This window comes from Pseudopodoces humilis, chromosome 7, assembly GCF_049639895.1.
Source record: "Pseudopodoces humilis isolate 2021_Gansu_Grassland_sample_001 chromosome 7, ASM4963989v1, whole genome shotgun sequence".
In the NCBI taxonomy this organism is placed as follows: Eukaryota; Metazoa; Chordata; class Aves; order Passeriformes; family Paridae; genus Pseudopodoces; species Pseudopodoces humilis.
The window spans coordinates 24,038,938-24,065,157 of record NC_142206.1 but is presented as its reverse complement, the minus strand read 5'-3'; the positions used below and the strand labels follow the sequence as shown (position 1 = coordinate 24,065,157).

The 26,220-nt window shown below is 38.4% G+C and overlaps 1 protein-coding gene across 4 annotated transcripts in view; it reads left to right on the top strand.

The window, feature by feature from the left end:
* The window catches only part of CSTPP1 (centriolar satellite-associated tubulin polyglutamylase complex regulator 1), a 79,698-nt gene that overhangs the window by 19,446 nt on the left and 34,032 nt on the right, over positions 1–26,220 (top strand). For all 4 annotated transcript variants that reach the window (XM_088058410.1, XM_014251968.2, XM_014251967.2 and 1 more), the window contains exon 3: positions 5,615–5,745. In XM_088058410.1, the coding sequence (XP_087914536.1) occupies positions 5,615–5,745 (131 nt within the window). The remainder of the gene's footprint in view (positions 1–5,614; positions 5,746–26,220) is intronic.

The window sequence follows — 26,220 nt, the reverse complement described above, 5'->3', positions numbered from 1 at the left end:
TGGGTAATAACAAGCAAGCACAGCAACTCCTTTAATCCTTCTCCAGAATCTGTAAACTGGTCTCAGAGGGTTTGATTTGCTACAAAGCAATATAACAAAGCTTGTTCACTGCCTACTCTGAGCTGTGTCACAGGTGCTGTGCTGTTCATTTTCTTCATCTCAGTACATGGGATAATCTCTGTACCACCTGTATTGTATGCCATGAATACAGATGTTCCTAGACTATATCAAGAAGTCTGAAAATGCATAGTTAAAATTTGTGTCACTCCTTTCCCCCTTCCTACACCCTTCAGCTGAAGTTAGCTTGAGAGGGTGAGACAGAAAGGATCTCAAAAAATCCAGTTTCTGTGTTTGCAGTGTTATATCACCTGGTCTTGCCAAAATTTTGTAGTGTAATGATTTCTTATCTGCCTGCTTGTTGAAAAAACCAACTCTTTACCCTTAAAGCCAGTCATCAGGAATAACTTTTAGCATCTGTTTTGTCTTAACACATTGCTGAAGAAATGCCTAAAAAGCACTGCTAATTTCATTAGAAGAAGATGGTGGTTTCCTTGAGGCTGACCTCAGTGTCCCAAGTTCTAAGATCTGTGGAATTTTAAAAAGCACTTGGAACAATGGCTTTGAATTGAGGAATGCTCGTGGTCCTACACTACCTTCCAAGGGTGATAGCTAAAAAAAAAGTCCAATGATTTGTATTGTAGTACACTTAAACCAAGAGGTGAAGAATAAAATGATCTTAAACTACATTCATATAGCAGTAATTTAATCAGTACAACAGTGATTTATTTTTTCACCCAGTTATGCCTCCAGTTTTAAGTGTTCCCTCTCAGAGATCCTTCTACGCAACATAAACCCCACTTTGCTATCTCAGAGCATAGCCTTGCACTAAATGCAATTGGTCATTTGGGGGATGTTTTGTTGTGGATAAGTTATTTAACAACAGAAATGGCCTGGTTTTTAAAGCCTTTTGTATTTCAGTATTTTCTACTGCTAGAGCTAGTTTTTTGGTACCCATTGTAGAACAGTCTCTAATCCTAATACTCCTGGTTATCCCTAATCCTAATACTCCTGGCTATCCCTGTGCTTTAGCTCACACAATGATGCAGTCTTGGGGCTCTGGGTTCCTTTCAGATGGAACTAAACTGGAAGATGTATTCCTTCTGCAAATGAGCATTCAGTCTATGGGACTAGATTAGAACTAGTCCAGAGCATGTGTCAAGAAAAAACAGATCTTCCACACTCCTTTCATCTACAGATGTTTCCATCAGTCTGAACATAGCCTCTGACAGCAGCTTTGCATTTGAGACTACCTTATTTTTGCTTGAGATACTCAACTCGGTTTTAATGACTTAGACACTTGTGTAGCTGGCAAGAAAAGGGGGTATGTGTGTGTGTGTGTGTGTGTGTGTGTGTGTATGTGTGTGTGTGTGTGTAAATGGTTCATGCTCAAGAAGCCTTCAAAATTTTTTCTTCATCATGTTCTTGATAGAAAATGTAAGCAGTAATACCGTCAATTTAGAAAAAAATAGTCATTGTTCCTTGTTTTCCATTTGGTAGAGGAGGGGTCCTGTGAGCTTGTTCAACTCTTTGCATGGTAACCTAAGATGGTACCTGTTACGGGGACAGCAGGGTTCTGGCAAGCTCTTCCATCCTTCTTCAGGACTTGGGACTCTGCATTGTGCACATTTGGCTTTGCCTGGGTTCAGCAGGCAGAGGCTAACTACTAAAATGAGTTTCAATTGAGATGTTACCATAGCATCCTGGGACTTTTACAATCTATTTAGAAGTCCAAAGTTTGAAAAGAGTACTTGAAAGTTTCTGGACTCTGGCAGGTTGCCGAAATGTAAATACACAAAAGACAAAGCCTTATGAAAGCTGCTCTGTTCAGAGAAGCAGCACCTGAGTGCTAGAATTCCCAGCACAGCCATTTTTGAGAGCTGTGGCTGTTTTATCAAAGTCTCCTCCCAAACCTTTTTCCTTCCCCTCACATGCATGTACCATCCCACAAGCATGGGTGTGATGCAAGATGCAGCCCTCTCAGCAGTGGTGTTGGAGGTGACTGTTCTGGGGTTTGGCTGCTCTGGGACATGTGAAGGAAAGGAGTGAGAAAGCATCCTGAAGCCCCTGCTGTAAGAATTTCTTTAGATAGCTCCATCAAGTGAGAACCTTGCTTTATTCTTCTCTTGTCTTTCTTCAGGATTTTCTCACAAGTGAATGGAAAAGGCTGTTTTGTTACCAGAGTATCCAGTTGCCTAACAATTCTTGTGTGAAATACGAGTGCTCACAGTAAACTGGTATTAACTAATGAACATTCAATTCAATTTGTAGTCTTGGTTTCACCAAGACAAATAAAATCACATCATTAGTAACTATTGTTACTCTTCCAATTTGCCTTCTCTATTTACTGATAATGTAGACGACTGAAGCAATCATTAGGTTTGCGAAAGGAGGCTTGGAGACTAGCACAGTTGTTGAAAGCTTTCTTCTGGAAGGAATCTCTTGCAGATGGCTGTACTTTAAATGCCTAAAAGGGGGAAAAAGAGCAGTTAATCAGAGAAGTGAAAAATTATTTTCCCTGCTTCTGGGTTCCCAAACCCATTTCTAAATGATTGAGGACAAAGTAATAACTTGTTGAGGTACCCTTTTTTTTCCTGTCTTCTTCAAATGTGCTGAAAAGCTCTGGCCATTTAACTTTGTTAACAGTATGATCTGTTCAGTGAGGAGGACAGATAGAGGGAAGACTGAGCAATCCTACAGGAAGAATTTCAGCAGCTGTTCAACTTGCTAAGAATGATTGAGCTTAATGGTTAAGTTTGTTCCTTTATTGTTGATACCTTGCTTAAGCCATTTCTCTGAGTGCAACTTGTTTCATTTTTGTATTCAAAAGCAACTGGGAAAAAAACGTCTGTTTGCATGTGTATTAAAATCAAGGTAAGGTGTTGGTCGTATGCCCTACCTACTGGTAGAATACGTGTAACAACTTTGGGTTGTCATAATTTTTCTTTGGTCCAGAAATGCTTACCTGTAAGACTCACACATTAATGGTAACTTCATCTCTGGGCAGCTGTAAAAAAAAAAAGGTAGCCAAGTTATTTTGGTACTGCCTATCTACCCATGATACAGGAATTTCAAAATATATAGTTTATTCAAAATATATGGTGTTCCTGTTCCTTATAGTGATCTTGACCCTGTCTGAGAGTAGATTTGTTACTGGACTGCTTTCTGGATAGCTCCATCATGGGCTGGCTCCTTTGAGCTGAACTTTTGCTACTTATAAAAAGGAATTTATAAAGTAGGGTTTCTGAAATGTAGCATCTTAACTGGGATAAAATTCTGACTCCCAGGCTTGCAGTCTTGAGCTTTTGGGGGAAAATCTTTCCACTGTATAGTTAAACAAAATCCTCCTTTACTCAACTAGCTGGCGGCACTTGGCTGTCAGCACATCCAGGTGTGCTGATGTTCCAGCATATCCACCCACTCTTTTAACTGAGTAAGCAACAAATGATATCATACCCTTCTGCCTGGTAGGTTTAGAGCCATGCCATGCTGAAAATGCAAGTGGCTGGAGTTTTTGCTTATTAGAAATAAGGAGTAATGTAGTAGGACTGTCTGTTGTGAATTAATAGTAGGTTAGCTTCATGTCTGGACCTTTCCATTACAATTGTGCCAGGATCTGCTTCCAAAATTTGCATGTTCTGTAGATGTTCTGAGCAGTATAATTTGGTGCATTTAATTGTATCATTGTGCCTTCATTTTCTTTCTCTTCCAAAATGTCTCCCTTACGTGTGTTATCTTTCTGAAAGCTGCCTTCTTCTATTACAACAAGTTTCTTCTTTTTCATCTGTAGCCTTCTTTTCTCCATCAGTCTGTCAAATCATCAGCGAAACAATGCAGATCAGAAATGAAAGAAGTCATACAGGCTGTGGTTTGGGATGAGAAGATCTGAAATTCCATTTCCAGCTTTGTCACAGGCATCTTGTGGGACTTCTTGCAAGTTACTTTACCGTACTCTGAACTTGTTCACTCTAAGGCAGTGAGCAGCAGCACTTTGTAATGAATACTCTTTACTCACAGTGGTAGTCATGTAATTTTGGCATATTTTGATCCAGCACATGATTTATTTATTTACTTTAATCTCTTGGGACAATGGTTGTGCTTTACTTTGCATGAAAAAGGTTTCATAAATATGAAATACTGTATTTGTCCATGATATTTACAGAAAGAATACTCCTGATTCTAGGATTCAAGTGTCACGAGTGTTTCTTAATCATAAAGTGATTGTACTTATTTTGAGTTACCTTTCCTTCTGGGTAGGGAGGCTAGAGACTGCGTTCTGTACTACCTTTCAACACATGACAACAGATTGCGTTCGCTCATGTGTTTGAGAACCAGGATATTAAAAATGAGAAATTGTGATTCCTTTTGTAAAAATTGAATGCCTTCTCTCCACACACACCCACACCCAGTTGTTACATGCCTTTTTAAATTTTGCTAAACTCTGTTTGGTATAGTTCTCTTTCAAATGTGAAATACTTTTCTATGTTCATCTTCTATGAAGGATAAAGTGATTTAAAGTCTTTGTATTTAAAGAGGTGAGTTAAAATTGCAAACTGAGAGGGTTCACACTGACCACCGGATTTTGTCTGTTGCGGAGATGCTACCTATGGAGAGGATCTGCTGTGATGAAAGTAAACTTGTATCTTTTCATTAATTCTCTCCTATGAGGGAGAGTTAAGCTGCTGTCCCAAGTGAATGTTTTAATGATCTCTCTGGAGTGTTTCAAAGCTTTGTCCCACTTGCATGATGCTGAGTGAAATGCACAAAATCTATCTTTGAGGCAACCCTGTCATTATACCTTTCGGTATATAATGTTTGTATTTGCATTTCTTTTGTTCTTGTATGTTGAGCTTTACCATGCCCAAAGGAGAACTTCTTGCACTTCAGAGAAACCTTTGTAAGACAAATGTTTGCTGTAATAAGTTAGCCTAAAGTGCTTACAACTCATATTTTAGAAATTTATACTAAAATACAAAAACGTGAGTGTTGAATTGAAGATCCATCATAATGACCAGCTACTCTTTTCAAAGTGCATTAGTGCAAATTGTTGTTTAGTGATGTGTCAATCAGCTTTTCATCACAAATACAGTAAATTTTATACATCCAATAGTCAACTTTCAGTAACCTAGAAATGCTATCTTGAGCCTTCTCTTAAAGAGGATTTTTTTTGTGGCTTTAAAGAAAACTGTAATGAAAATAGCAGTGAAGTTCAAACGGTACTAAAAGAAAGGGCATCTTCCGGTCAAATAAACGACAGTTACTCTTGGTAAGCCATTTTCCAATGGATTGTTTTCAAATAAGTGGGTCTTGGACACTCCTTGCTGGGATTCTTTAGAATGAATTTTACTTTCACAAACCTCTAATTCCCATAATTAAATTTCAATGTGTGGTTTTTGCAAATAATGTTCTCTCTAGAGAACAGATGGGTATAAACTTTGGAGATTTGGTTTCACAAAATGTAATGGCCAGTGGTTTTCTTGCTGCTGTTCTAGTTGTTCCCAGAACATTCATGTTGGTTCAGCTTTCTAACATTCTTGTTTTGACTTTATGTCCACAGTTTTAACAGCGTGCGGCAAGGAACACACATTTTGTTTCGTGAGTTCAGCTTTGTTCAAGCCACCCCTCATAACAGGGCATCTTTTCTTCGGACCTTCTGGAGGTGTTTCCGAACTGTGGGGAAAAATGGAGGCAAGTATTCCAGCATCTGCTGCTGTCCTGTTACCTTGACATGAAAATCATTAGCTGGGCTATTAATGCACTACAAATACTGACCCTTCACATTATGTTCTAATATTCTAACATTATTTATTGGGGGACAACATCACATTTCCCTGTGGGATGGTTAAAAATGGCTCCCAGAAAATAGCACCTTGTTGCTAGCACTGCTTCTGTTACATAAGGGCCTGTCAAGCAACAATAGATCAGAGGGAGGACATTGTGAGCCTGTGCATTGAGATGGATAGGAAAAAAAATGTGCTGGAGGTTGGTGGCTGGGACCCAGAGAAAGTTAGAATATCAGGTGTGGTGCATGAGGGAAGGGGGTGCTGAAATTCTCAGCCAGCTGGGCTCCTGAGTGCTTTCATTAGGAGCCTGCAGGAGGTTGCATTCATAGCGGTGTGGGGTGGCTAACGCTGCCACCTGAGCTGTGCCTGAATAGTCCTGCCATAGCTCCTACATGGTGCTGCAGAATCCTGTAGTGGAAGAGGGACCACTGACAACTGTGTGACCTCTTCCCCAACCCTACCCACAAGGAAAAAGCTCCAGTGCCAAAATAAATACTCAGCACTGTGCTATCATGCCTAGCTATTCTTATATTGCACTTGGTATATTAGGTATTTCAGAACTGGCCAGAGTTCAAAATAAACTCCTGTAACTACATGCAACTAAAATTATGTTTTATTTTACTTTTTAATTTAGTATTTTAAGCAAATACACTGAAAGTTGCTGTACAAATATGAATGTTGGTGGGGTTTTTTTTAACTATAAGCCTCATTGTTTTCAGGCTATTCAGCCTCATTTCTTCTTGCAGGAAAGATGTCTCTTAAATACAGATGAAACCTTGCCTTCTGGCTAAGTTTTGCAACACTTCTGCTTTTGATGAGCAGAGTTTGCCAGACCATGAATAAAGACTTTTTTGACGTATGCCATCTAGATTTTTGGCAATTAAGCAATCATAGTTAAACATGACAAAATCTGTAGTAAGCTACTGAGGTATCTGACCATGATGTCTGTAACACCTTCTTCCCAGTGAGAGGTACTTTGTTATGTTGTAAATAATTGACTTTAGTTCAGGGATAATATTTTAAAGATTTCAGAAGAATTATATGATACTAATTTAAGAGTATGCAGTAAGGACATATCTGATTTGAGATTGGGTTATAATCAGGAAAAATAAAATGTAGAGTCCTAGAACATATTTCTGTATAGGAGTTAGAGATAATAGTGAAGAAGTCATCCACGAGAATTGCAGCTGTTAGTAGTAAACCATATTGAAAAATTGTGAAGAAGCTCTCTGATGCAAAGTGTCCACTGCAGTACTTTCAGTGCAAGTTTTCATCAGGCTTTATTTATCCAGCATTGACCTCAGCCAGAGAAAGGGCACCCGGCTTTGTTGAAACAAATGGAAAAGTTATAACTTTGTAACATCTCCTTTCTCTTTAACTTTTAGTAGTTTTATGTGAGTATGGAAAAGGCCGTGGAAGAAAGTGCAATCACCGAGGTACTTTGAAGAGAAAGGGTAATAAGCACAGGAACAAAAGCTCAGGTGCATGCTGCTAAGCTCTGGTTGTGGCCTAAAAGGAGTTTGGTGTATATTTTTCTAACTTTGAAGTCCAGTAGCTTCACATTTTAATCTGAGTAAATATTACATGTTTAACTGTATATTTATACATCTACATACATTTTCTTTTTACACTAACTAGAGACAGAAATGCATCACTCTATATAATGACTCTCAATATTTTCATCCACTTAGTCCAATTTTTCTGTTTTTCTAACCAGAATTATGAACTAGAACCTTGATATTTGTTGTTTCAGTTTTATTTGCTATGTAATTTTTTTTGCTGTACCTGTGTGTAGGGGAACTTGTAACATTCATGGCCATTTAAGAATTAAACTCATTTACTGAGAAGCTGAACCTGTGCAATGTGGTGGGTGAAATATGGTCATTACCACACTCAGGCATAGCCTAGAACTAGATTTTTTTCTTGGCTGTGTTTGCATGGGAAGCCTATGCTGGAGCAGACTCCTGGAAGGACCTGTGGACCCATGGAGAGAGGAGCCCATGCTGGAGCATCTTTGCTGGCAGCACTTGTGACTTCATGGGGGACTCAAGCTGGTGCAGTGCATTCCTGAAGGACTGTGCCCCATGGAAGGGACCCACTCTGGGAAGTCTGTGATGAGCTGCAGCCCCAGGGAGGATATTATGCTGCACAAGTTTGTGGAGGAGTGTCTCCCATGAGTGGAATGCCATACTGGAGCTGGGGAAGAGAGCAAGGAGATAGAAATGGCAGAAACAATGTGTGACAAGCTTCCTGGTCTCCCTGTGTCACTTATGGGTTGGAAGGTGGTAAAGAAATCAGGAGTGAGGTTGAGCCCAGAAAGAAGGCAGGGGTGAGTGGAAGGTTTAAGATTTTGTTTGATTTCTTACTATCCTACTGTAATTTCCTTCGTAATAAATTCAATTTCATTTCCCTAAATCGAGTCTGTTTTGCCTGTGATAGTAACTGATGAGTTATCTCTCCTTGTCCTACTCTTGCCCCATGAGGATTTCATTCTATTTTCTCTTGATTGTCTAGTTGAGGGGGTAGAGTGAAAGAGCAGCTTTGGTGGGCACCTGGTATCCAGCCAGGCTCAAACCACCACAAGGAGGTAGGTAATTTATGGAGTCCTGGTAAGAAATTCTGTTTATGGTTATATACTGTGCAACAGAGCATGGGACAAACAACCTGCTGTTTCTGAAATTAGTAACAATATAGCTTGGGCTAATATAGGAATATTACTTTTGAGACCTGAACTAGAATTTCTGCACTGGATGCCCTGTGTCAGGTATGGAGTGTTATTCATCAAATGGCCGCTTTATGTCAATGGAATTTCTGTGTGCAGAAAAGGATGATAATATACCCTTTGTTTTCTACAGCATGATTCTGATCTGCCCCAGTTTTCTCTCTGGGTTTGTTTCTGGGCAGGGATTGCTCTGTTCTTTGTCACTGATTTATGTCTGTGAAGAACTATGAAGGCATCTTTTGTTTTCCTTTGTCAAAAGTATTACATTCACTAACTTCCATGTCTTCTAGGATGTTCTTGGTTTTATTTATTCCTTTGTCATAAAAGTGTTTACTGCTGTTTGCCCCTCTCTCATTTACTTTAAATTTCATTCCAGATTTGAATTTCATGTTTTAGGAGTGAGTGGTGGCTTTTTCTTAATTTTCTCCATCTGTGGAGGGTACCCCTGATAAACGACATAAACACCAACCTTATGAGCATATAAGTCCACCTAATAAATAACTTACATCAAAGCTTTTACCTTGGCTGGAGAGAAGCAAGGGAGAATATTAAAGATGTAAGATGATGCCATTTCCAAGTTTATACAAACTCACAAAACCCCAAACAAACAAAACCCCCATCTTTTCATTTCTGAGTGTGTAATTGGGATTTTAGAAAAGTAGATAAAATCTCACAAATAAATTAAGTGATTGATTAATCTGGCTGCTAGCTGTTCTTCCTTGATGCAGGGAAATTTCCTGCTTTGTCAGTCTTGACCATGCCTTAATTTGGAATGTGTTGTTGTTCACTCAAGCAGATGCATCTAGCCATGAATTCTCAAACGGCCAATAATAGAGAAATCTGTCTGAACACAAGCAGTGCTTAAGTGTAACAATCTGTGTGTCTGCAGAACCATGTATACAGTAATTGAAATGCACTAACATTACTGTTTCTCTTGGGAAATTGCTGTAGATGTTACTTTTCTATTTAATTCCTTATCCTTTTGAATTACTGGGAAATAGCTCTTCATGGAAAAATATAGCAGATTTTATGTTATTTTTCTATGATGTTAGCTCTGTTACTTGATGGGTTCTGGTTATATTGACCTTTTTAAGTCCTTTTGTTTGGAGACTAGATGTATTTTTTCTTTTGTCTCTGAATAGCAAGGGAAAATTACTAGGTTCAATAAATGTGATGGTAACACTTGAAAAAGTAAAATTTGTTGTTTGGGGGGGGGTTGTTTGTTTTTTTTTTCTTAAGGGGTTTTCTTTTTGGTGATATGCTGGATCTATTTTACAGGATTTTCCAGTGGTTTTAGAAGCTTAGTAAGAAGCAGAGTTCTATTTTCAAGTATGCATAAGCATATCTGGGATTCCATGCATTGAGAATGTGATACCAGGACTAGAAGGAAACAGATGAATGTGATCCAGTGTCAAGAAACTGAGGTTTCTTGTTGAAAAAAAACTTCACAGAATTTCTTATGATAGAATCAGAATATGCTGAGTTGGAAGTGACCCACCATGATCACTGAATCCAGTTCCAGGCCCTGCACACGATGACCCCACGAATCACACCATGTGCCTGAGAGTGTTTTTCAGATGCTTCTTGAACTCTCTCAGGCTGATGCTGTTGCCACTTCCCTGAGGAGCCTGTTCCAGTGCCCAAACACCCTTGGGGTGAAGAACCCTTTTCCTAATATCCAGCTTAAACCTCCCCTGACTCAGCTTCATGTCTTCCTTGAGTCTTGTCCCCAGTCACGAGAGAATAGGTATCAGTGCCTGCTCCTCCACTTCCCATTGTGAGGATGCTGAAGACCACAATGAGGTTTCCCCTTAGTGTCTTCTCCAGGCTGAACAGAGCATGTGACCTCAGTCACTCCTCATATGGCTTTCCCTCCAGATCCTTCCCCATTGTTGTAGCCATCCTTGGAACAATCTGTAATAGTTTCATGTCTTTCATATATTGTGGCACCCAAAACTGCACACAGGGCTCGAGGTGAGGCCTCCCCAGTGCAGAGCAGAGCAGAACAATCCCCTCCCTTGTCTGCCTGGTGATGCTGTGCCTCATGCACTTCTGGACATGCTTGCCCCTCCTGGCTGTCAGGGCACTGCTGACTCATAATCCACTTTCTGTCCACCAGGACCCTCATGCCCCTTTCCTGTGTCACTGCTCTCCAGCCTTTTGTTTCCCAGTCTGTCCAAACAGCCAGGGTTGCCTCATCTCAGTTGCAGAATCTGGCACCTGCCCTTGTTAAACTTCATATGGTTGGTGAATAACCAGACCTCTGATTTGTCAAGGTCTCTCTGCAGGGCCTTTCTGCCCTTGAGAAAGTCAATAGCTCTGCCCAGTTCAATGTCATTGACAAACTTACTTAGTATTCCTTTGAGTCCCACATCCATGTCATTTATGAAGATGTTGAGAACTGGGCCTAAGATGGAGCCCTGTGGAACCCCACTGGTGAGAGGTCACCATTCTGTTAGCCCATTTACTACAACCCTTTGTGCCCTCCTTTTAACTTGTACCAATGATACACAACACTCACAGAGGTGGTTAGAGGACAGCTAGTGTTTGCTGAAACATAATGATCAGTTAGCAACAGATTTCTCCCAGAGGAAGGCAGAATGGCCAGAAGTCTTGTTTTCCCTCTCCTTGTGCTTAAATTGACCTCTTGGAATCTATCTGACCTGCTCTTTTGAATTGTCTGTTCCTCAGGACTCTTTAATTAAAACTGTGCTTTCTCAGTTTAAATGGCCCCTGCAGAGTTCTGCTGTGAAGCCTCATAAGGTCAACATATGCCTCTCCCAACCCCCATGGCTTTCATGTCTTGTTGGTTCTCTGTTTTTAATTAAAAAGATTTTTCCTTAAATGCTTTCCAGCCAATTAGAGAAATTTTGCACTGAGAAACTTGTTCCAGGCCTGATGTACTGAGAAGTGAACAGAAAGCTCAGTCAGAGCCATTGGCACTTCTTTTCTAGAGCCCCAGCTTTCTTTGGTGCTTTTCAACAGCTTTTCTCTTTTTTCTTTCTTTGTACCTCCCCCCCTCCCAATTTAGAACTGCTTCCAGCAAAAATAGCTGTTGTTTGATACCTTAGATATAGCACTGAAATGTGAAACTGCTGCAGAAAGTATGTTAGACTATATTGCCTGAGAATCCTTTTTGCAGACACTTGCCTTCCCTTCAGACAAAAGGTACTGTTACTGTTCATATTGAAATAAAATCTTATAAAATAGCCATGTTTCTTTCACATTCATCACATTCACTTCTGCACACTTGCATTAGGAAATTGGAAGCCTAGCTGTCTCTGGAGCTTGTGGAAAGGGAGGTTTAACACAACCAAGCACATGAGCTATGTCATGAAATGAAAAGAGTGGTAAGCCTCTATGACTATATCTACTTGAGTTTGCCAGGAAGGCTAGATTCCTTACAAAAATTAAAAATTAAAGAAATGTCTTATCTATATAATTCATGTAATTTGGAGATGGAGAAGAGCTAAATGGACCACTGTTCTTCCAGCTCAATTTTAAAAGATGCTATTTTAATGCATTTTTGTTGACAAGATGACTTTCCTGAGGTTACAAAATCCCTTCCTTTGCTAGTGTCATTCTAATACTTCTACACATTATTCTTTGTGTTAAATTATTCTGCCTTTTTTTATTCCCTCCCTTGTAAGCTTTTAAACTATCTCCATTTTTAACTTAGCCAATCTCTGCTGAGATGTTTAGAGCAATATGGTGACAATCACCATAAATATCAGAATCTTTTTGCCTTTCTTTTTTATTTGGTTATTGAAACCAAATCAGATTTATATACCATGTTATTGTAGGAAATCTCTTATGAATCAGTGAGATCTCACAGCATGTCCTAAAGATAGGTAAGCTGTGAATTTTAATGCAGTATTCTCTGGAAATTCATTCTGCGGTGAAATAGCAGATAGCCTTGGCTGAAATGGTTGATCTCCAACCTTACGTCATAGTTCCTTTGTGCTACAGTTACAGCTGTTGCTATTTATGATTTATCAATGTAGCTCTGCCTGGAAGCGATCATGATTCTAGAGTATCAGGACAAAGGATTTCTGAAGCTGGGGAGAAATAAGTGGAGGATTGCATTTTAGAGATGGTGAGATATATCTACAAGCCATTGTAAGTTTAAACATCTGCATTACATAGATCTAAAATGCATTGTAGTAATCATTTGTAGAAGTGGGTCAGTGATGGAGTCTTCAGCTAGTCCCTCCTTGAATTCAGTTCATGCCATTCTTTCAAGGCAGTTTGTGAAATTAAATGTAGCACACTGAAAATCCTCCTTGTCTAATCTGGTTTGGTGTTTATTTTTTGCTCCAGTATTTTATTTCCTTTTCAACTATCTCTGAGCATACACCAGCTTGTCTTAATATTCAAACATTTTTTTTCAATTCCATGTTACAGATGTATATATCTGTTTTTTGGTTTTTTTTTAAACCAAGAAACTTTTCTGTTTGTTTTCTAATGTTTTCTGGATATTTTGTGTCTTTTGACACTTCTTCACTGGTTGTGTCATTGGCAAATTAAATTAATATGTTCTTTCACTCAGTTGAGCGAAACATTTAAATAAGCAGTGATCATTGTTGCATTCTGCTAAGCAATTATCCAAAATTCAACTGGTAATTATTATTACTATTTGCTTTGCAGTCTTCTGGCAAGTTTCCCATCCCTATGACAGCATTCCTATTCAAACCAACTGAAATGGATTTTTTTAATTAAGACTTTTTTAGGTTCCAATATAGTCTTGAAGAGTTAGTATTACAAATTGTGGGGAAGTTTACTGGAACAAAACTAGTTCTAGATTGTTTGACCTGGTCTAGGATTCTGAATGCTCCATGTTTCTTTTATTAAGTAAACTTGGTCTATCTCTTCTCTCACTTGTGACATGTCTTGAAAGATGATCTGCACACTTCATATGCATAGGCAATCGTCCAGCAGAATGTCTATGAAGCCTTAGTTTCATTAATTAGTATGTTTTATGATATTGTTAATCTATTCTTCAGCAGCAGAAATGCTGAAAGAGAGGTAGAGAAAGTAGGTGAAAGTCTTGTTTTATCTCAATTCCTTATACTGTGACTTTCTGCAAAGAGGTTTTAAGAGAAGTCTCTGTGAAGCCCACATCTGCTTTCAGCCTAATGTTGACTCTTAGTCTGCCCTGAGAGCTGAAAGTGCCTAAACTGAGGAATGCATTATCTACTTCCCTTCTCCGTGAACCCTAAAGCATACTTCTGCCCATGCTATTGGCTTCAAGTGTGTGTCTGTGCTGTGCAATGCAATGTTTACCTAAACAATGAAGCTTGGGGTTTGTATTTCCATATGGTACAATTCAGCACTGTCTCAAGATACTGGCTTGGGACCTGGAAGTTGCAGAGCTATGTTGCTCTGACAGCAGCCTGAGCCTATTAGGTCTGTCTCAGCAGATCAGCTGACATATGGGGAGTGTTATTATGGTGTGTCTGCACTCATTTCTGTGGAATAAACTCTGGCATCTATGTGTTAAGCTGTTGTGAGCAGTGTAGATGCAATCTGAGGAAGAAGACTGTGAAGGACGAATGTGTGTTCAGCATGAATGGAAGAGTAAGGACTCTTCTTTACACACATGCATTTAAGTCTTTGACATAGCCTTGGTACTAGGAGTTATCATTTTAAGTGAAGAGATAACTACCTTTTTGTTCAGCTGCACAAAAAATCTCAGAGCAAATAATTTTTGTGTCTTTATCATCCCAGGTTCTTCAGCTTTTTCTCTCTCATGATCTTGTTATTTATAGTTTCCATCACTACACATTCACTACCTAGCTTTCTTAAATTAACATTTATAGATTACAGATTTATATACTGCACTCCTGACTCTACAAGATGTATCTCTCATTGGATTGAGCAGACCTGACCTCTACGTAGAGAGTTTTTTTCTGTTTGATCATTGGGAATTTGCACAACTACAATTTCTAACCCCCTGTTCTTCCACTTCATCTAATAGTTATACTCACAAAAGCTTTACATTCAGTTATTTTGATAAAATAACCTTGGGAGTGACATTTATTTCTTTTGAGGAACTGATTTTTCCCTGTGTTGTTAAAAGGACTGACTGAATTTCTGTTTCTGTAACTACATAACTAAACTCTTCCAGCAAGCCTTTTCTTGTTAGGCAAGATAATTCGATCCTAGAATCTTAAAACCTTTCAGGAAGTCTCTACTTTGCACTTTGTTTTGAGGCCTTGGTTCCATTCACTATGTCCATGTTTGACTAAAGAGTGATTTTGAATTAAGTACAGAAATTCTTTCATCCTTTTAAAGTTGCCTTACCTCAGTAAACATCTCTAAGTCTGGTTTAAATCAATATGATCATGTATAAAGTTGTTGTATATGATGAAAAGGATTGTTGGTTTATACTTTGTTATGCCTCTTTCAAAGATCCTAGATGAGTATCAGTAGAAGTGATCTGCATGCATGATTAGTACTTTGATATGCTACTACTACTCTGTGAAATGGGGATAAGGTACTACTATGGAAAACCTGTAATCTGCAAATGAGTTATGAAATGTAGTAGGTAATATTTATAAATTAAGCTTGATCTGTTTTGAATTTGCCACAGGATGTGATTGTGGTAATGTACAGTCTGTGATACCTTCCTTCATAAGCTGATCTGAGAGTGATTTACATTCTGTGCTTCTACTAAGCATGAATCTCATAACTTCTGTTGGAAAAATGGACCTTACTTAAATATCCATCTCTTCTTGACCCCTTTTTCTCTTTAGACCCATATCCCATAGGATTCTTTCAAGGACATATCTGAAGTCATTAAAGTCTGCTCTCCTGAAATCCAGGGCTGTGGTCCTTCTAATTGCCAGGTAGATACATTTCTGAAACTTTTATAAATGGCTTTTCAGGTATAAAGAAAAAGACCTTTGAAATGTTTCAGGCACAGGAAAAGCTTCCACAGAAGTTCACACTTCCTGGATTGCAATGTCAGTTAGCCAAAGCCCAAAAATCCATAGGATAAAAGCATTGTTAATTCTAGTGCTTGCATAGATACTTGTCAAATCTTGTCTTCTCTGAGGTTTTCATGCATTAAGGTTCAGAACCAGAAACAGTAAAAATTTACATCAGCTAGTTTAATGAATTTGTACAGCTTCTCCAATAGCACTGTATTGGAGAATATAACTGTAACCTGGTGTTTCTCAACAAAAAAAGCTTTAGCATCAAGGGGGCTAGAGAGTACATAACTTAGTTTTATACGATGAGCCTAAAGGAAACTGAACATTTGAAAATAATTTTGTTTGTTTGTTTGGAAATGCAAATATGTGAGGTTCCAAAGTGTTACAAGTGTTCATTTTCATAGAGGGTAGGGAGACGTGTCAGGAAGGGCAATATTATCCTGAATAGAATTTTAAGACCTCCCCTTTGGTTCCTTTGTGTTATAGGACAAACTCCATTATGAACTGTATTCATCCCCATCTCTAGTCAGCTCTTTACCTGCCCATTTTTTATTATTTATCTCTGTTTTGATAATCTGTTTGTCACATATTTGTTTCCTTCCAGCTATGGTATCTGCTTACCTTTCTCCCTACTCTTTCGGCTGGAGTTAAGGTATTGCATATTCCAAGTGCTCATCTACTCTTCAGTCAAATTTCCCGTATAGAATTCCCAGAATAACTTAAACATTATCTGAAAAGAAGGGAAGCTGTCAGTGCTTTTGGCGTGAAGCTGTCTCTGCATCACTATCTGATGTCAGAAACAAAGCTTTTTCTTTATTTCCTCTTTCTCATCCCCATTCCCCATGCTGCTGTTAGGTATTTCTTAATTCTGCTGGCAGAGGCAGAGGGATAGGTGTGCTGTGAAAAGTTACAATGCAAAGTAAATGCTAGTTAGTATTATTAGGATAGTGAGCAGTTAATATTGCAGCTTATTTCTGAAAGAATTTCTTTTTTTCTGTCTACTTTGATTGGAAACTTCTCTTATCAGACCCTTGAAATGACTGAGCAAGTGTAATTGTCCTTAAGGTGCTGAGAAGTGTTTCACAGCTTTCTTCTGTGATGGACAGGACCTCAAATGTGATGTCTTAATTTCAGAATGATGATTATTAATAACACTTTTCTGTATCTGCTCTCTAAGGATCTCCAGGTATTTTACAGATCTTAAGGAATGAAGCTTCCCAAAATTCTTGACATTGCTATTTTCACTTCACAGTCCCAGAAAGTGAGACAGAGAAATGAAGTAATTAGCTGAAGTTCTCATAGTCAGAGTTCAAGATGTTTGGATGCAGGATGTACTTGTAGTTGTTTTCAAGGTTGATGTTACAACCCCCTTTGCTACAAACTTTTCTCAACAAAGTCTTTAGAGCAAGATAGAAATCAGTTTAATTAACATATGTCATCAAGTTCATCATCTCTGTTGTAGAACCACATGCTCAGTATTATTTTCCTGACAATTCTTCGCTCTTCAGGAGGGGAAGGTTATTTCATGTGTATGTAATACCAATGTGTACCCTGTCTGAAAGTGTCTTGGCTCAAAAGCAGTCTGGTGCTTAGCTGGTAACTTAACTGTATCACTTAGAAAGCCAGTCTTGGTGTACAGAAGTTGCTGGCTTCTAAAGTAAAATTGGCAAGAGATTTTCCCTTTTGAAGGTGCTCAAAATAGAAACTACTTTATATGCTTAAGTATATTCTTTATTCATCTTCCCTCATTGTAAATTCAGACTATTTCCCTTTTATACAGCGATTGCTGTCTTTCATTGTTTTCGTTTAGCTTCAAAGTACTAACTAGTAGAGTCTTGTTCAAGCATGTTCTTCTTCAAGGGACCACCTTATAAAATAGCAGACTGTTCTTTCCCCTTAGGTCCAGTCTACTAGGCAAGTTGCATACAATGTCTAGTAAAAGATTTCTTAAACATACCTGTTCGTGAAGGGTCATCTTCTGAATTCTGTCATTTAAAGAGTAAAACAATGAAGCTTAGAACTTGATCTGGCTATGTCATGGCTTGCTGTTTATCTGACAAAACAGGCTTAAAGGCTGAACTCTGGGTCTCAAACCCAGAAAAGTGGGATTTTGGCATTTGCTCTGAAAAGGCTGCTCCATGGGAAAGTCAAGTATGCACACAGTGTAGCTAAAGCCAAAACTAAAGAATACCTGCTGGAGCTTGTCCCTTGTTGCAGGTTGTGTCCATCATATCTTGCCTTGTGAGTATACAATTCAACTCAAAATCTAATGCACTTCCTTGGTAGTCAGCAGAGAGCATCTGATCCATAGGGTAGTTTTGAATAGTTTGGATGGGCTTCTGGTCACTATCCTTCTCCCGTGGTTTACTCTAGGAGTTTAGATGGAGCAGCCTTTTCATTGAAGCTCTAAGTTTGGAGCTTGAGGAGAGGCAACATAAAAATTGCATTTCTTTCTGCATTTCAAATGTTTTCTGTTTTCTGGATCAGTACATTAAACCCTTAAAAAAATGTGTCTTTCTGATGATACTGTGTTAATTTATTCTGGCACTCACTGTTCTGTAAAGTTCATGAATACATTTTAGGAAAGTTTTTTATTCCATGATGTTTTTTGTCCCTTCTAAATCTCCTCCAGCTTTTGTATCTAAAGTATCCCCTAAGCCAAGCAAAGGGAAGTGAATACTATATTAAATCTTACTAGACTAGAGGAGTTAAGAAACAAATCAATGGTCACTGAAATAGAATTTGTTATCTCTTCAAGAATTTCCTTTGAACCCCAGCTAAGATATTTTGCAGAACTAGTATTAAAGATGTCTAGTAAAATGTTCTTTATCTGTTTCTTGTTAAGTAAACTTAGGTTAATCTGCTAGCTTTAGGAGATTGTGGTGGGTTAAGCCTAACTGGATGCCAGGTACCCACCAAGGCTGCTTTCTCTCTTCCCCTCCTTAGCTGGAGAATCAAGAGAAAAATATAACTAAAGGCTTGCAGGTCAAGATGAGGATGGGGAGAGATCACTCACCAGTTACTGTCACAGGCAAAGCTGACATGACTTGTGGAAATTTATTGAATTTATTACCAATGAAATCAGGAGTTGGATAAAGAGAAAACCAGATCTTAAAAACATCTTCCAGCCAGCCTTCCCTTCTTCCTAGGTTCAACCTCATTCTGGATTTCTGTACCTCCTTGCCCCACCAGAGCTACAGGGTGCTCTGGTGTCCAGAGCACGTCCTGCTCTTCCTTGTCCACTGACCTTTGTGTGAGAGCTGTTTCTCACACATAGTCTCACTTCTCTCTCCAACTGCGGCTCTGCAGTTTGAGGATTTTACTCCTTCTTAAATATGTTATACCAGAGGCTCTACCACCATCAGTGATGGGCTCAGCCTTGGCCATTAATGGGTTGATTTTGCTTTGGGCTGGCACTGGCTCTTTCACACCGGGGAGTGAAGCTTCTTAAAACTTCGCACACAAACCATCCCTGCATCTTCACCCACTCCCAAAACCTTGCATACAAATCCAATACACAGATGCAGCAAATAAACAAGATTACTAAGGGAAGTGGTTTTTAAAGAAGTAGTGCAGCTACTGAAAGCTTTGTTTGTTACTTCTTTTGTCTTTCTCAGTTAGAAGAATGTATCTGGAACGTCCCTATACACACACAAAGCCTGGAGCTTTGTTTTACAAGGTTGTACACTGATTAAAAATAAATTAAATTAGTTCTTATATACTCAAATATTATTTCTGATAATAGGCATGCTTCAGGTGTACGTAAAGGCAATTCCTAGTCAGACAGCTGATACTGAATAGAGGCTTGAACTTTTATTTCTTGGTGCCAAGTGGAAGATGTGAGCATTTTCCTCTGTTCTCTGTCGTCCTTCTTGTACCTAGTTTGCTGGAACAAATATGGGATAAGCAAAGAAATTCAAACTGGCAACTCCTGAATCCTAATCCTGTTAATCTGTGTCTTTGGCAAATCCCTTAATCTCACTGTACCTTCATTTTTCTATTTATAACCCGGAGTTACACCTGTTGGATCGAATTAAGTAATCTTTGGACATATAAGTGTTGGCTGGATCAGTGAAACTATTTAGCTATCTGTATAGATCAAATTTGATGAAATCAAGGCCTTAATAAACTCTCACTTTTTTGTTAGTGGTAAACAGCTAATTTTAGACAGATGCATGTAAACTTGCAGCTTCTTTCTATCAAAATAATTTAACTCTTTTTTGAATACAGAAAAAAGAATAAGTGAAACATTATAAGCATTTGAAATTTAAAAACTTTACCATAAAAAAGCCGTTAATATCAGTCTTTCTTCTCTTCTTTCTTCCCCGCCTCCCCCAGTTCAGACTCAAAATTTTTTCCTATGGGAATTTTCCTGCCTTTTAACAGTTCTTTGGATGATATTAAAATCAATTCTGGAGGAAGGGAGGAAAGGCTTTATGATAGATAGAACTGGATTTCAAGAGTTTTATCTATTCATGTGAAAACTAACCAAACCTGCATAGAGTAAATATGAAAGTGGCAGCTCTGTTTGTTGTGGTTTGATTGCACAGGATTGTCACACACAACGTACAGAATCATCTTGAATTTTTTAAGACCTGGAACAATTTCAGAAGAGTGTGAGGTGTACCTTTCTTCTTAGCCCAACTGTTAACATTTGTTCCTCTGCCTTTTCTTGCTCTCTTTGTGTTTGAGCATTTGCTAAATGTTTAATAAAAAATTAGGTGTTGTTCAAATACATCCAATACTTAATTTGTGGATATTTGTATGTTTATAATTGGTACAAACTGAACATATAAAAAATGTAAAGATTCAGATTAGGAAAGTGTCATCATACAAGAAAATCTGTCTTAATTACCTTTTATTTTTGTGAGCATTTTTTATGTAATGGAGATACAGGTAGAGAAGAATTTTACTTTTTACTCACTTATGACTACTCTGCAGGGCACTGTTATGTCAGTTCTAAACAATGGCTCTAAGATATTTTTAGAAGAAGCTTAAGTGTTAAGTTAATCTAATATTTTAAGCAGCCTCAAAATGCTGGATATTTGCTTGCTGCTAAGTTAACTCACCTTAGAAAATTATTTATTTGCCTTTTAAGATGTTTTACAGGCACAATAGCAAAAGGAATTTATATAACTCCTAAAGTTACACAAAAGTGTTTGTTTTGAAACTGGAGTGTAGTGGTAATTGACTGTAGAGCAGCCTGAATCCTTAAGGAGTTAACTGTGCCATTAAACATATTCCTTACAACCTAGGAATGTGATTGTTCAATTTACAGCCAGAAGTTATTCTAAAATCTTGTTTTCAGACTATAGTAGCTTTTGGAGGAAATACAAGCAAAAATAAATAAATACAGAAAAAATTACTAAATATTTAAATAGATTGTGCCTCTGCAGAAGAGATGATTTAAAGAAAATATAGAGAGCTTTCTTCAAAAAACTGCAGTTTTCAGTTGTTGAAGTATCCAGAAGTGACTTTTCTGCTCTTCAGGAGCTTTGTTCAGATCACTTTGAACTTAAAATGGTTTCAAGGTAAATGCAGATTTGACAAATATTATTATCCTTGAGCCTTAAAGAAAAAATAGCATTTTATTTGTCTTGTTTGATGATTTTGAGGAGAAACAAAACCAGATAAGCAAAAGAGACCACACTGAGAAAGAATTGTTCATAAAAACATCTCACAGAACGTACCTTCAATTAAGCCTGTAAGACCAACTCCCATCTGCTGTAATTGGAAGTGCAAAGCAGAACTTCTTGGGACTTGAATGCAGTCAGAGCAGCATGTGGGCTGCTAATTTTTCTGCACAAGAATTTATTTTCCCTTTGCTAACTGGGGAATTCTCCAGATATACTCAGTACAGTGTTCTATCATTTCACTACTTGTACTGAATTTTTTTATAGCTTATTTTTAACTCAGATCACTTTCATAATTAGATTTCTCTGAAATCTTGTCATTGGATTATCTCAGTGGGATGACCTGGGAATCAATTGGGTGACTTTTCACAGAATTCAGTTTCGGCTTTAAGTGAAGTACTTCAAATTCTACTAGAGTTAATACCTTTGAAATTTGTTGCAGAATTTGTTCTCCCATTTCTGCATGTGTAATTATATAATTTTTTCCCAGTTACATTAAGGTACAGGTGAGAACCTGAAGGGATACTGTGTTCTGCAGTTTTAGCCTGGTCTGGAATGGTACATCTACAAAATATCCTTTTGTTGTCTTCTACAGTTTTAACATGTGACTTCCAAGCCTGAGAACCAGATGACATCTAGGGATCACTAAAACATTGTGATAGTTCAAGTGCTTTGTGCATGCATGTTGTTGCAGGCTTTAGATTCACTGAATAGACAAATTCTGATAAAACTACTGCGTGTAATCCCCTTGCTTCCCAGTAGCGTCAAGTGATTTGGAAGTGGCCACAAGCACCATGGCAGGAGCTTGCAAGAAAACAAAAGAAAGGCAAATTACTTCACTGGTTTTGAAGGAGTTTCAAAGTTCTAAAGTATTTTAAATTTTTGCTTATTGAAAAGTCCCAATTCCACAATGTTTTACCTGACTCACAAGTGAGTTTGAAGAAGCTGCCCAGTAACTACATTTTCTGTATAGGCTTTGTCTAATGTGGAGGTGAAGGTGTTGTAATAGAGATGTTTTTAGGGAGTGGGACAAGGCATGATGTATTGCATTATTTGTTAATACAGCCATTTTTAATTAGAAGTGCATAAGCAGGTTAGGGCACAGAGGAGCACCTGTTCCCTGGCCACTGAGTATCAAAGTGTATACCTTTTGTTGATGAAACAGCAGAGTGTGTGTGAGTTCAAATGTCTGAATAACTGGCAGCTGGGTTTTCTCCATGTAAAATTGCAAGCATTCTTCTCATATCATACTATCCTCCTGTGCATTCCCTCTCATTTGCTTCAGTCCCTCCCTGAAATCTTCTATTTTGAGGGCAGAGTCTGCCAAAGACAGAATTGCAGTTGGCAAGAAAAGCAAATTTTCCCTCTGAAGAGCTGGTGTCACTCATTAGCATGTGAGAAGGGTGACTGTAAATAAACAATAAATTATTTTGAGTTCTGTGTAGTATTAATTCTGGTAATATATACAAGGATATGCAGCTGACTGGGTAAGGTAGAGACATACCATTATTGTTTATAAAGAACTGATCCCTGCACCTAGTTAAATGCTTGGCACTTTATTGCAGAAGTCTTATTGTAAGGAGAACTGACACCATCCTTATCTTAGCATTACTTCTGGTATCCTTGTTTTTTTTTTTGCAGTTGACCTTACCAGATGAAAGAGAACCAAGAAAGTACATGTGCATGTCCTGTAGAGTTGTCCAATATTCAGTTAAGTGCTATTGCCAGTAATGCATATTATGATCCCACACTGTAGCTTTAATATAAATAAAGGAAATATACAGGACTGTATGTCTACCCCACAGTGCAAATGGGTTGCTCAGGAATACTGCAAGTTGAAACCTGTTCTTTTAGGAATTGTACTTCCATTACCTTGGAAGCAATATAATGTTTCTTTCTTCACAAAAATTTTTAAAAATGGCTCTAAAACCAAACCACCCTGCTTCATGTGGCTATGAAATATTTATAGTTGGTTTATTCTACTTTGCACTGGAAAAAGGCTCAGCATTTAAGATATCCTAGTGGTTCAGTTTCTTGTGGTAAGAGCTAGACAGGAAAAAGAGACCTATTCTGGTCATATGCCTAAGATAAATTGGAAACTGAAGGTGTTGTCTTCTCAGAATTGAATGCATCTGAGACTTTACTAATGCCTTAATTGAATGTACAGTACCATGTCAGCATAACCTGATCTAATTGCTGGCTAGTACTGCCTTCTTGCATCCTCCTTATGGCAGCTCCAGCACTTGTTCCATCTTGCGCTGATCTGTCTCAGCATGCTAAACTGGCAGCAAACTATTCAGTACTTCTGCTGCTTGAGTTAGTTTTCTCCCAGCACAGCACATTGAAATGTGCCAGTGCAAGGTCACAGAGAGGTGGAATGCAGAGTGTGGTACTCTGCACCCATGGCTGAACTCAAACTGACAATGGTTCCGAAGTGCAAAAATCCCAGCATTAACAACCCTGACCTTAAATACAGGTCATATTGCTTTGTATTGATATTTATTCTAGTCTAATTAGGTAATGTACTGAATATATTAATATTTTGTTTTAAAACCTCCATTAGAGAGTAATACACTTGTTGCGTTTATAGCCAGAAAGTGCCATTAGGCCATGAAGTTTGACCTGTATAGCACATCATTAAACTTCACTTAGTAACACCAGTATTCAGCCAAAACACTTTTGTCTGACTGAAAAATAATTTGCATATCTTCCAGAAGGCCATTCAGGTTTGATTAAGTCATGTGAGCCTGAAGGGGCCGAAGGGCCCCTGGGAAAAATAGCAGGAGGAAGCAGTCAGCTGCCGGTGCTGCCAGAGCAATTAGGCTGGCCTGCAGCCCGGTGCCCATGAAGTAGTGAGTTTTCATGGGAAGGAGCACTTCTGCAAACCGCCTGCTCTCGGACACCTCACTCAGGGAGGCTGAGCCATGTGTAGTTGTTCTGCAGACATGCACTAGGGTGGCCCTGGTGCACATTCCTCACTGCTGCTGCTGAGAGGACAGTGGCATCAGTGAGGATGGAAGGGCCAGGTGAGAGAGAAATTGTCCTGACAGGGGAGGAAGGTTGTTTATTGGTAACTTGTGTGTTTTGTTGTAGGTCAGAATTTACTAAGACTTACTTGATTTTGAACTGAAGTGTCTCTTTGGGGGCCTGTAAAGTCAGATTCCTGAGCACACTACTACAATCTCAACTTGTGGCAATCTTTAACAGTGTGATTAACTTCACCTGATTTTTTTTTTAACTTTATGAAAATTATGGGGTTTTAAGTGTTTCAATCATATGTTAAAGACAATGTCTTATTCTTGTTTTTGACAAGCTAAGTAAATTATCACCTGGAGCCTCTCTCTGTGAGGCATGTTTTGTAAGCACGTGATCATTCCTGCAGCGCATCTGACTCCTTTTCAATTCAACCATCGTTCCAAAGTTGTGGATACTGTTTCATACTGGTCAAGTGCTGGTAATTGAGCCTCTCTACTTGACATTGCTGTGTTTACTCACCTCAGGACCATATTATTCTCCTAATTGCATTTTCTGAGCATTTCTTGTGACCACCTTCTTCACCTGTGTTTGTAGAAACTATTTACCCAGGTGGAGTCCTCTGCATTCTTTGCTGCTAGATACAGTGTTTCATGCATGAGGTTCTAAGCTACATGTGAGCTGACTTATGCCCGTGAGGTTTTTCCACGGTTCTACTCACTCCTTTTAAATTTCGAGTTTCCTCACTTTGTATATGGCTCACAAATGTTATATTTAATTCTTCTCCTCTTCTAGGCCATGAATTGAAAAATTGTTTTAAAATGTAGAACTAAAGAGGTGCTCTTGAGGTCGCAAGAGAAGTACATCTCCGAAATAGTGATTCCACATCCTTATTTTGAGATGTAACAGTTAATGTAGTTAGTTGTTGTTTTGAGTAATTCAAAATTTTTAATCACAGCATTGTTTGTATGAAGTGTAATATCTCAGAAAACCTTGTTTTTGATGTTTTTTTACACCTAGACTTGTGTTCCCCTTTGAAAAGATTGCTTAATTCACCAAGAAACTTTTCTTCATGTTTCCTAGCTATCAGTTTTTACGCGTTAAATGCAATACTTCCTGTTTGAATATTTTGTTTGGGAATGCTATCCAAGTGGCCATGGTACAAATGCCCATGTAATCTCAACTGGTGTCAGTACTTTAAGTGTTATTTTGACCCCTCCTTGCTCGCATCAGTATACTGTGTGCTCTTGTTGTGTAGGCACTTCACTCAGAGTAAGCCCCAGTCTTAGGATTTTTAAGTGCTGAAGTGACTTCAGCTTTTTTCTAGTCCTGTAAAATTTCCCAGGTGTTTCAGACTCTGAAAATCACTTCTCGGTAGCGCTGAGAGCTTGTCAGGCAACCCTCTTCAAAATTCTCACAGAAATTATGAACATCTGCTTTTAATTTTTTAATATGTTAAGTACCACTCCACTACTGACATCCTTGCAAATTATCATTGAAATGGAAAATGTTTTGGATTCTGCAGAAAAAGAAGGATGATATGTATCAGATTAAATGCAGCGCATGCTTTTCCTGAACACTACTTTATTTTTCCTCCCATGTAGCAAAATGTCAAGGGGACTATCATTACTTCAGTTTTCTCCTGATATGCATATCATTATCTTTGTCTTTTTTCTCCTGATTTTTTTTACCAGCTTCATTTTATTTCTTTTCCCAACTTTCTGCAAAATCCTGTCTTCTCATTATTATTCACTGCTATCAGATGCTTTTTTTTTCAACATTACATTATTTATTTTTATATTGCTTAGGAATCTATGAAAGATATTTATGCTAATATTAGATGAATTTGACTTGAATCTTTCACTTGAAATATATCAGAAAGGTAGTTAAAATATTGTCAGTGTTTGGCAGACAACTTAATCTCTCCCACTATCTGAATTTCATCTTGGGTAGGCTGTGCACCTTTTGGAAAGGAATATATCACAGATGATGCTGACTTGGAAGGGATGCATAAGGATTGTTGAGTCCAAATCCTGGCCCTGCACAGGATCAGCCCCAAGATTCACACCATGTGTCCAAACACTTCTAGACCTCTGTCAGGCTGGTGCTGGGACCAC